We start from the raw sequence: 11,438 nt of genomic DNA, 5'->3' as shown, positions 1-11,438 counted from the left end.
AAGTCAAAGAACAGAGTCAGTTCGAAATGGATATACAATGAGATGGACGAGACGAGATGATACTTGAAACAACAACTCTTAGCATTTATTTATTGGACATCTCTCGAAATGTCTGTGTAGGTCATTTATGGAACAGAACGCAATGGTTCTGATATCATCTCTTCCAGTGAACTCCAACTGCCTGTTTCCCGCCCCACAAATTCTACAACCGTCAACTTCGACATCACCACTTCCCTTTAACGCAACTGTCTTAGATCCTTTCCTTTTCTCCATTAGACCACCGCGATTCCCAATCATAATGCGCTTTCGAACAGAATTGAAGAATATTCGCACATTTGCCAGTGAGTTCTCTTTCCTTACAGACGCCTGTTTCTGCGTCATTCTTACTGTTTTTATGGACACTTCTAACCGTGAATCTCTAGAGCTTGTAGCTGCACTTGGCTCTCTCGAGAAGATTGCCTGGTTGCGCCTCAGCGATGACACAGCGCGATTCACAGTCATCCCAGATATGGGATCTCAAGTCTGGGCGTATGTCTTCTCTTCCGTTTCCATGACTTCATCGCTGACAAACATTAAGCTCACTTGCCATGGACTTCATCTTTGATGGCTACCACATTCAATCTGCAGAGGCAGGCAACACAATTAACCTAGAGCTTCCCCTTCAGCCTCTACAGCGCGCTCTCAAGTCAGCGCTCAACAGCATGTCTGCTTCCTTGCGCCTTACAAAAAAGGATGGTTTGCCAGTTCTTTCCATGACAATCACGACAACCACGTCAGCCAACAACCCTCCTGGAGCAGCGAAACCTTCAGGCACCGCCGGCGGCGATGACCCCTTTGACGATGATGAGATGTTTCAGCCCGAACACCTCGAGACTAATTTACGGCGAGAGCATGAAAAGATCATCACGCAAGATATTCCAGTACGAGTTCTTCATCCAGAGACCGTCGAGACCATCATGCAGCCCCGAGTACGCGAACCAGATGTTCACATCCAATTACCACCACTTCTTCAGCTCAAGGCTATTTCAGATCGCTTTACCAAGCTTGCCATAGCCTCCAACTCTAGCTCAAATAACAACAGCAAATCACCCAAGCTCGAAATCAGCGCCAACATGCACGGCGGTCTGCGGCTGCGGATCGTTACTGAAACAACCGACATATGTAGCGTGTGGTCCAACCTTGAGAACCCAGAGCTAGATCCGGCACAGCTCGACTGCCCCGTCGAAGAGCATCCGAGTACAAAGTTCCGAGAAGACGGCCCTGAACGCTGGGCGACAGTTCGCGTGGACGGCAAGGATTGGAGTCGAGTCTTGAGTGTTGGTCGGTTAGAAGGCCGGGTAATTGCTTGCTTTGCAGATGACCATGCTCTGATCCTTTACGTCTACGTACCGCAATACGACGATGCCACAGCCGATGATTCTGTGGTGACGGTGAGTCCATTTTTTGCCCTGTCATGTTTCGATAGACCATACTAATTAGTATCAGTATTATGTGCAGTCGTACAGCGTATAAAACACAGATGTAATCTCATTATGATATCTCGGCGTTGGACTTGTGGAGTTAGGGAAACTATAATAGACAACTGCAAAATCATGGTTCAATTTACATGTTGGTCGAGTACTTCATGCAGGCATTTTTTATCGTATTATCGTTCTGCTTTAAAATCCATCCGAGTCATAATCATATCTCGGCGGTAATATCGCTGCTTCTATGATTCTGCTAATCCAATGCATTACAACTTGACCTCCACACCAATATCTTGTGTACAAACGCTTATTATAGCCCCAGGCCAACGCTTCTTCGATCCCACTGCTCGCCAAATCACAAAAAACAAGATAGTAATCTATTATTAATACATTCCGATTCGTTTCTAGCACGAATCCCCACAATAACGCCTAGAATGGATCTGGTAGTTCAAATCCAAACGAAGAGACATCTCACATTCGTCTATTTGGCCATAACGTCAACATAGCGACCCTTTCGGGGCTTCTTCTTGTCACCGGCCTTGCGCGGTGCCACGCTTAGCAAATCATCAATGCTGCTAGCATTGCTCATGCTTGTGGTCGGCCGACTAGGCGGTGCACTGGCATTGCTAGTGTTAGAAACCGATCGCATCATAACAGGTGGTGCCAAGCCGAGGCTTTCTGTAGACGCTTGCTTCGACAACTCAGGCGTACCAGCGCGTAACTTTGGAGGCATGAGCGGCGGCGGCGCGCTGTTGCTCGAGACCAAAGGTGGAGGTGGAGTGCCTGCAGGCGGGGGAGGAGTTCCAGACACAGAGCGAGGACCGGCCCTGGGGGGAGGAGGTGTAGCAGTCTTGGCTGGTGTGTTTTCAGCGCCAGGCTTCTTGTTGACCCATCGTTTGAGATCAGGGTCGTAGACAAAGCTGCTGGCCTCACCCAGTTTGGCACGAATGGGCTTGCCTGGTGAAGATTCGCCAGATGAAGACGGCTCGAGAGCAGCGGCCTTCTTGCTACCTCCAAACCACCCGCCGAAACCCCATCCCTTCTTGGACGACTGCTGGGCAGCTGCACGCTTGGCTGTTCATTTGTTAGTGATATACCATATCAGCTTGGAAGGAACAAACTTACCATCCTCTTCGGCAGCCTTGCGGAACATTTCTTCATTTTCTCTGTCCTTGTCCGACTTCGACTTCACAGCAGGTTTCATAGAAGGAAAGTCGTCATCGTCATCATCCATAATACTCTTCTTTTTTGGTTGGTGTACTTCACCATCATCATCTGCAGTAGACTGGGGCTCATAGGATGGCGGCTCGTATCCATAAGGCTGGAAAGAAGGAGGCTCGTATCCGCCACTGCTACTCTCATTCTTGTTCTCCTCACTTGCCTGCTCAGAAGGGTTGAAGGACATTTGAGGAGGCTCGTAACCGTAGCTAAGAGGTTGGAAGCCTTGCGCGGAAGAGTCGGCAGGCTTCTCGTCTCCACCCATCGGTGTTGAGGCTGGCATTCCGTATGGTTGGTATCCAGCAGGAGAGTATCCTTGTGTAATTTGGGCAGCGGGAGCAAGGCCTGATCCACCAAGCCCAGTATCGTTCGACTCAGGCTGAGGGACCGATGGTGTGTAACTGTCTCCTTGGTTTGCTGAAGCAACACCAGGGTATGCGGGCTCATATGGGTTTTGTCCATAGGTCGTCGCAGGGGTTTGTTCCATCGAGCTTCGTCCAGGTGTGTACTGAGAAGTAGGAGAGTAGGGGTTCAGATTCGTGACAGGTGTCATATTGGCCGGTGCATATTTTGATGACGCAGCAGCACCCGCAAGCGTCTGAGCAGGTGTCATTCCGAAACCAGGTGACTGCTGACCATAGACGTCAAAGTTCGACACTGAAGGTGATCGACTAAACTCTCCTGAGGGACGGGTGAACGGTCCTGCATCTCCAGCAGCTCCAGTGTTGTCCTCGGTATCATCTCCGGCAACAAACTTGTTAAATCTGTTCCACATGCTGTCCGAGACCTTGTTCATGCTTGGCTTCGACATCCACGAGCCGCTCTCTTCCTTTGGTGCTGACTTCAGCCTTGACATAAAGTCTTCAACTGCAGCCTCGAGAACATGATGATGGTAAGGAGAGCGCTTAGTCTGGGCGGACATGGCTGTCAGAATGGCATCACAATACTGCATGGCCTTGTCTCGGTGACCATATTCGGCAAGAGTCATGGCATGCTCGAGCTTGTAAGCGGCCAGATGTGGTGTTCCTGCTGTGCCAAGGGCTCCGCCAGCAAGAGACAAGCCATATTCGTAGACTTCGCTTAGCTGGAGGGCCTCTGTCTCTTTAGCAAACTGGTCAGACTGCTGTCGATGATCAGCTCCAATGAGCACGAAGTTTGCGTTAGGGTCGTCCAGTCCACCAAAGATTGAAGAATGGCGACCAAAGATGAAGCAAATGTGGGCAGCTTCAGCTCGTCCATAGCTGGACAAAAGACTTCCAAGAGCATTGAGCCCCTGAATATCGTCGGTACTTCGGTTGCTCAGCACAAGCGAAAGAGTCTCGCGCCATTTATCTAGTCCATCTAGTGTGTCCTTAGAGGGTCCGGAACCTCCTTCAGTAGACACGAGTTGAAGACCAGCCCTTGCGTGTACAGGGACGAGTTCGTCAACACAATCCTCAAAGTTGCCAGAGAGGATCTTGTAGAGAGCGGCCATAGACTCGTTAGCGTGACCAGGATAATTGACTTCTTTGCGGACAAATTCTTGGGCCACACGCTTGTAAAGGTCTCCCTCGACAGTATGTGAGATCAACATGGCGTGTCCCCAAAGTCGCTTGTCAACAAGGGCCCACACAGCCTTATCTCGGTCGCCTCTCAACAGGTGATGTCGAACCTGATCCATAGTGGACACGTCAACGCCGTCAGCCTGCATCGAGGTAACAGAGGCAATGCCTGCAGCAAAGTTGCTGGCGGCAGGGTAGAGAGCATCATCACCCGCTGCCGGTGCGGTCTCCCCGGGAGAGAGAACATCTCGAACAGCTGCCTCGACAGTAGGATTGCCCTCTAGGATGCCATCATTTTCAACAAAAATGCGCATGATTTTCCAGAGTAACAAGCGTTCAACAGCTCTCTTTGCCTCGAGGGAAAGCTGAGAATGGAATGAAACGTCAGGCAAATCCTTTTCCAGCAATTCGATTCCAGCACTAAGCCACGAAATCGTCTCCTTCTTCTTGGACTTGCCTCTCAGAGGACCGGGGAATTTAGCCACGTGCTCGTGAAGGGGTTCGAGGTCCTTGACACTCTGAACCTTTACTTCTCCTGGCGTGCGCACAATCATGGGAACAGCCTGGTTCATGCCATATCGGGGAACACTCTTTGGGAATGATGTCACAACAGTGCCACCAACACCCCAAGAGATGATGGGCACGCCTTTCCATCGCTGAAGTTCATCGTTCTCCCGACCATCAGTGGGTGCAATCATATTCATAGTGATGGACTGGCCACGAGTTCGAACAGTCGAGACACCAGCAGCAGGGGCTACTGGGGCATAAGGTGAGGGCACTGGCTTTGCGCCTACCGGAGAAGGATACGAGTGGGAGTGAGCAGACGAAGGGCGGCGCGTTGAGTCTGAAGATCCCTGGGCCTGCTTATGACCGAAAGAGGCACTCGGCGATTGGGTTTGGGCTCGAGGAGGAGGCACGAAGCCAGGATGAGCCGACGACGCAGCCATAGGTGCATATGGGCCCGCTTGCTTAGGTGGTGACAGATTCAACTGCCCAGCATAGCTGGGAGGTGGTGGTGATGTGGGATTGAATCTAGTCTCCTGGGGAGGAGGAGAAAGAGCAGCGCTCACGGACCTTGTTTGGGTCTGTTGCTCATCCTCTTCATCTACCTCTCGAGTGGGAGGCAGAGACGAAACTCGGCTCAATCTGGGCTCAAAGTGAGCAGTCTCAGAATGGGTCAATGGGCTTGACGTTCTAGGCTGGTGCGGCAACATTGGTCCAGGGCCAGAATTTGCCACGGCTCCGTACGATCCATGGGTCTTGATGGGTGGAGGTGCCGGCGAATAACGGCTGTTCACAGGAGCTGGTGGCGCGGTATGACTTGTTCCGGGAGCAGGAGAGTATCGAGAAGCGCTAGTCGAGGGAGGCTGTGGCATGTGGTTGGCAGAAGTAGTCAGAGCAGCATATGGGCTGACCCTTTCAGGCGCAACAAGACCAGCTCCTGGAACAACAGGTGCCTGGATCGAAGGCTCTCCATAAGGCTCGCTGGGAGGAGGGGCCATGGCAGGAGCTGATGGCGGGGCCGTCTGGTTCGGAAACGAAGGGGCCAGTGGTGAAGGGACATGAGGTGCGCGAACTGGGGGCGCATTTCTGGCAGGTGAAGCAGCCCTCTGGCTTGTCCGTGAGCTTGGTCGCGGCCTAGAAGTCATGGGCAGTTCCTCGAAGAAGTTCTCCTTGTGATGAGCACCGGGAGCCGCAGGCTTCGGGGGTCCTGGTTGTTGAGCAGGCGGCCCATGACTAGAAGACGGGGGCGTGAGTTTGGTGGGAGGAGCCGGGATACCAACGCTCGCGCTTCTAGGCGGTGGTTGGACGGGAGCATGAAGCTGTTCTGTTTGTGAGAGCTGTTGCATGCTTGCCCTCTTGCGGGGCTTCACCAAATTCGTAACAAGATCAGTTGGCAGATCGTATGGCGAGTGATACCCTCCTTTTGACTTGTCGGCAAAGCTTTGTGCTTTTGGCATATCTGGACGCGGGGGAGCTGGCTGACCATATTGAGGAGCAGCACCGAAAGGAGTCATACCAGGCACTGGAGCATTATATGCGGGAATTGGGGGAGCAGCTACTCCAGGCACCTGGTTAACGGGGGCATAAGGTGATGGTGCTGGGTGAACGGCTGGTGCTTGTGGCATGTAGGGATTTGACCCAGAAGCTTGACGTGATGTAGGAAAAGGCACGGGCGCAGGCGCAGGCACTGGGTCCGCAGCTGGCTCTTCGTCTTCTAAAAAACCCTCATCATCGCTTCCAAAGAACGCAGCAGGGTCAACTTGTTTTTCCTCTCCGGCGTTGTCGTCGAGCAAGAAATCATCGTCCTCCTCGTCATCGGCGAATGCTTGTTCCCATTTGGAAGCAATATCTTCCTGTTTGACGGGGGATGGATCAGATGCAACAGGCATTGGCTCAGCCGATGCGGCTTCTTCCTCTTTAGCCTTGTCCTCGCTGTCATCTGAATCCGAGTCTGAGTCGTCTTCTTCCTCATCCTCTTCAGGGGTCCCCTCAAGCGCCGACTTCTTCGAAACAGAGCCTGCATTCATCGAATCCAGTACTTGCATCGTGGATTTTCGTTCCAAGGTAGGGGCATGCTGCTCCTCAGATACGGACTCAGAGCCCTGAACCTGGCTGAAAAAATCGGCATCCTCGTCACCTTCTCCTTCAAAAAGGTCGCCTGTAGTTTTGTTTTCTTGGGCAACAGGTTCCTCGTTGGTTTCTTGAGCGTCATGCGGAATTAATGGTATCCCCTCTTCGTATCTTTCATCAGAATCTTGGCCTTCCGGGCTCTTTATATCTCCTCCGATAGAAATAGACGAAGAATGGCCTCTTCTCGGTGTATGTAGTCCCAGTGAAGTTTCCTCTTGTTGATATAACTCCTCTTCTTCATCTACTTCCCTCTCTGTTTCTTCCAACACATCCATAGCCTGGTTAGAGGGAAGATGGTGTTGTTCATCCACCTCTGCAGTCGAATGAGCGGGTGGGACTGCAGGGAAAGAGTTGGTTCGATCGCTGGGAGGCATAAATTTGAAAGGGTCGGTATCGGTGCGACTCAGTGTCCATTCACCCTCGTCATCGTCACCAAAGCTGATTTCGTGAGACACTGTACGAGCAAAGGACCTTGAGCTTGAATGCTGGGCTACCGGTCCTTTGGGTTTTGAAACAGCTTCGGTTTCTACTTGCTCAACCTCTGCTTTCTCAGTCTCTGACTGCTCTGCGTGTGCTTGCTCAGCATCTGCCTTCTCAGTGTCGACATTCTGGGTGTTTGCTTGCTCGGCGTCCTCTTGCTTAGTATCCACCTGCTCGGGAATAGCCTCGTTGGGGGTCTCCTCTTGTTGCGTCTGCTCGGGGACCGCATCGTCGGAAGCTAGCCAGTCATTGGCGCCATCGTCTTCGTTCTCCTGCGAGAGCCAAGCGTTGAAAGCACCAGCTTGCTCCAGCGATTCCTCGGCATGTTGCGACGGGATATCTTGGGTTGTGGACTGGTCGGGTTGCACAAGCGTGTCTTTTATTGTTGTGGATGACGTCGCAGGCGCGGGAGACTCGGTGGAGCTGGTGCTAGTATCGGAATCGTCTGGCATCGTGGCCAGATCTGTCGCTTTTGGCAATTCTGAAGCCATGGCGATGCCGGTACAGGCGTTGGCTTGTGATGAGAGAGGAACCAAGTTTCAATGCCAGTAGCGAATACTTTGTGCGATCGTGTCAGCGGAACGGGTTCAACACAAAGGGGCTACTGCCGAGCTAATCTGCGCGGAGCTTGGACTGCTTTGCGACTTTCAGGGGAGGGTAGAGGGGCTCAGTTCGGTAATAGTGGCAGCAGGGGAAAAGAAGTAATAAATCTCGTACTTAGTAATACAAAGAACAAAAGTGAATAGAATGGTGTTGCTGGTAATTAAAAGTCGAGGTTCGCCATGATCGTCCGAGGAACGAAAGAGGCGTCACTGTAGTTGGAAGGGAAACGTTCTGGAAGTACAGTACAGATCGCAAGTGCAAGTTGGCATGTTTGAAATATGGAGACCCCGTCCCGTCTCCGTCTCATGGCACGGAGCTGGAAGGAATCGGGTACCTCGGTACCTACCGAATGGTGACTAGATCCAGAGGCGGAGCAGAAGAGCTGTTCCGACAGCTACAACGGGTATAAACCGTCTGAAGCTTTGTCCAATCTCTATTTATAGGTGCAGGATATCATTCGCAATGTTATAATTGAATCTATCATTAAGATGCCATAGAACGATAATATCTGGACGACCATTACTATCCCACTAACCATACCCTGCACTGGACATGGACTGGACATGAATGGAGGGCCTGAGAGGCCTAAGAGAACCTACAATCACTACAGCGTGATCATCCGCAGATTATCCGTCCCTTGTAAATCACCCTCATCAACGACTGGAATCTAACCCAAACAATTCGCTATCTGCGTTTGGATCAACATCTGCTGACTTGTAGCGGCTGCTTCAATCACCATGTAATGCCCTGGATACGGCTGATAACCATCCCGGTTACATTCTTGGCAAATTCATTATTCGGCGGACGGGCCAACCAAATGACATGGCAATCTCAAATTCCATGTCACAAATCCAAGGGACCTAACTTACAGCATACCCAGGTAGCCAGTTTTGCTCAAATAAATCAATGTTCAAGGGTATTATCTATGCTATCATTAAGACTAAATATTTTACTCCAACTTGTTACTCATATCCAATGTAACAGACTAACTATCCAGAGCCTGTGCTTCACACATCTTGCGGTACAACCCACCCTGTGCAAGCAGCTCTTGATGAGTCCCTGCCTCCGTGATCTTGCCACCAAGGAACACGCAGATCTTGTCAGCATCCTTGATTGTGCTCAAGCGATGAGCAACAGCAATTGTGATACGATCACCCTTCTTAGCTGCTTCTGCAAGGGCACCCTGCACGATCTTCTCGCTCTCAGTGTCGAGAGCGCTGGTGGCTTCATCGAGCAGAAGAACTTTGGGGTCGCGAATAAGGGCCCGCGCGATGGCGATTCGCTGTCTTTGGCCTCCAGATAGTTGAGCACCGTTTGAGCCAGCTTGTGTATCAACACCCTCAGGTAAGGAAGAGACGAAATCCCACGCATTCGCAGCGCGAAGAGCTGCTTCGATTCGCTCGTTGGAAACCGACGTGGCCGGGTCCTTCTTTTCAGTCTCAGGGTCATCAACACCCAGAGCAATGTTTTCTCGTATTGTGCCCTGGAAAAGAGTTGGCTCCTGCTGAACGAGACCAACAATGCGACGGTAGAGCCGAGGATTGAGGCTGGGAAGAGCAGAGTTGTCGATGCTGATAGTGCCGCTTGAGGGATCGTAGAACCGCTCGAGCATAGCAATCATGGTTGACTTTCCACATCCCGAAGCACCGACCAAGGCCACAAATTGGCCGGGCTTGACGTTCAGGTCAATGCCACGGAGAACAGGAGCGTGAGGACGCAGTGGGTATGAAAAGCGAACGTCGTCCAGTACGATGGGACCTCCTGACTTGGGGCCGTTGTCGCGGTTCTCAGAGGTTTCTTGAACATTAGGTTGAAGTTCGCTTAGCCAGAAGATATAGTTGGCGGCGTTGACTCCCTTGGTGATACTCGTCGAGAACTGGAAAAGCTGACCAGAGGCCTGGCCAGAGTAGAAAACGCCGAGGAAAGCGACGAGGAAGTTGTACATGGAAACGTCGCCCTGTGATAGAAGACGGCAGCCGTACCAGAAGCCAAGAGCCTGGAACCAATATTCAATCGATTGAGTAAGGGCAAAGAAGATCATAATTTTGAAAAGATCGTTCTTTGAGCCAGCGACAGCTCCATTCAACTCATTGACATATTTATCCAGAACAGACTCTTCAATAGCCAAAGATGAAACAGTTCGGATGGCTGTGATGGCCTCAGATGCGACCGAAGCGCTGGTAGAATATCTCTTGGAAGTGTCCCGGTCCAGCTTGGCATCGAGGCGGATCTTGAAGTAGCCTGAGCTAACCAGCGGAGGCAGACCGGCACAAACGACCACCAGACCAAGCTTCCAGCTGTGGATAATAGCCATGAGACTGCAGGCAACCAGGTTGAGAATGGCAATGAGAATGAGGGCAACGTTAAAGCCCATCAATTCCAGAATAGACTGAGGGTTGGAGTCAATACGACTAGCCAGAGCACCAGTGCTGTTTTCCTCACGATCGAAAAATTGGAGATCCTGTCGAAGCATATCCTGCAGACTCTGCTTGCGAAGCTTGTGGCTAAGGAACTGGGCGACAGTGTTGGTGGCATAGCCAAGAACAAAGTATGATACGAGAAGACCGGCAGCAAGAACAATGAACATGCTGGCATAGAAGTTTCCACGGTCTCTCAATCTATCGCCAGTGAGAGTGAACACATCCACGACGTGAGCGAGAAGAATGGCCTGTCCAGGAAATGCCGCGACAGCTCCCAGGCATCCTGCAAGAACGAAGAAGTACGACCATGCTACCTCGGGGCTTTCTACAATGAGTCGATAGACGACATGGAAGATGCCCAGCTGCTTGTGGTTGTCGTAGTTGCCAAGTTCCTTACCGGCCTCGAGGCGCTCCTGGACGTGAGTTTCATATTGAGTGACAGTCTTGGTCATTTTAAGGTCTTCTTTTTCAGCTTCAGGGACGGCCTCCTCTTCCTCCTCGGTTACCGAGTGCGCTGACTCATCATCCACAGCAAGACTCTGGATCGTGACGAGGTTTGCATAAGAACCGTCCTGAAGAATCAGAGATTCATGTGAACCCTGTTCAATAATGGAACCCTTGGACATGACAACAATGTTGTCGGCCTTGCGAATGGTGGCGAGCTTGTGGGCGATGACGATGGTGGTACGGCCTTCGGCTGCTTTGTCGAGAGCTTTCTGGACGACACTCTCTGCGTGAGGATCAAGAGCACTTGTAGCTTCATCGAGAAGGAGGACCTTGGGCTGAGATACAACACTACGGGCGATGGCGACTCGTTGCTTTTGGCCACCTGAGAGAAGACCACCTCGCTGACCGATCTGCGTGTTGTAACCATCAGGAAGCTCCATAATGAAGTTGTGAGCAAAAGCCATTTTAGCAGCCTCTTCGATTCGCTTCATCTGTTCCTCAACTGGTGCATTTTCCCACTCGGTGCCAACCAGACCATGCTTGATGTTATCGAATACGGATCCTTCGAACAGAACAGGTTCTTGCTGGACCAGGCGAACATTTCGTCGGAGCCAGTTCAAGTTCAGCTT

The 11,438-nt window shown here is 51.4% G+C and overlaps 3 protein-coding genes across 3 annotated transcripts in view; 1 reads left to right on the top strand and 2 right to left on the bottom strand.

Annotated features, from left to right (window-relative positions):
* Positions 1–298: 298 nt before the first annotated feature.
* Positions 299–1,512, top strand: FGSG_05214 (uncharacterized protein; the record flags this gene model as incomplete). The annotated part of the gene is made up of 4 exons (XM_011325424.1): positions 299–341; positions 423–528; positions 578–1,430; positions 1,498–1,512. 4 exons carry the CDS (start codon positions 299–301, stop codon positions 1,510–1,512), a joined length of 1,017 nt encoding a protein of 338 aa, XP_011323726.1.
* Positions 1,513–1,947: 435 nt separating this feature from the next.
* Positions 1,948–7,830, bottom strand: FGSG_05213 (uncharacterized protein; the record flags this gene model as incomplete). Its single annotated transcript, XM_011325423.1, has 2 exons — positions 1,948–2,540; positions 2,592–7,830. The coding sequence occupies 2 exons, from the start codon at positions 7,828–7,830 to the stop codon at positions 1,948–1,950; spliced, it is 5,832 nt and encodes a 1,943-aa protein (XP_011323725.1).
* A 1,097-nt stretch (positions 7,831–8,927) lies between these two features.
* FGSG_12704 (uncharacterized protein) overlaps positions 8,928–11,438 on the bottom strand; it is a gene marked incomplete at both ends in the record, with an annotated part of 4,139 nt that continues 1,628 nt past the window's right edge. The window contains one exon of the mRNA XM_011325422.1: positions 8,928–11,435. Within this exon, the coding sequence (XP_011323724.1) occupies positions 8,928–11,435 (2,508 nt within the window). The remainder of the gene's footprint in view (positions 11,436–11,438) is intronic.

This window comes from Fusarium graminearum, chromosome 3 (assembly GCF_000240135.3).
Source record: "Fusarium graminearum PH-1 chromosome 3, whole genome shotgun sequence".
Lineage (NCBI taxonomy): Eukaryota > Fungi > Ascomycota > Sordariomycetes > Hypocreales > Nectriaceae > Fusarium > Fusarium graminearum.
Note: the sequence above shows the minus strand (reverse complement) of the source record. Positions and strands in the feature narration are given on the sequence as shown.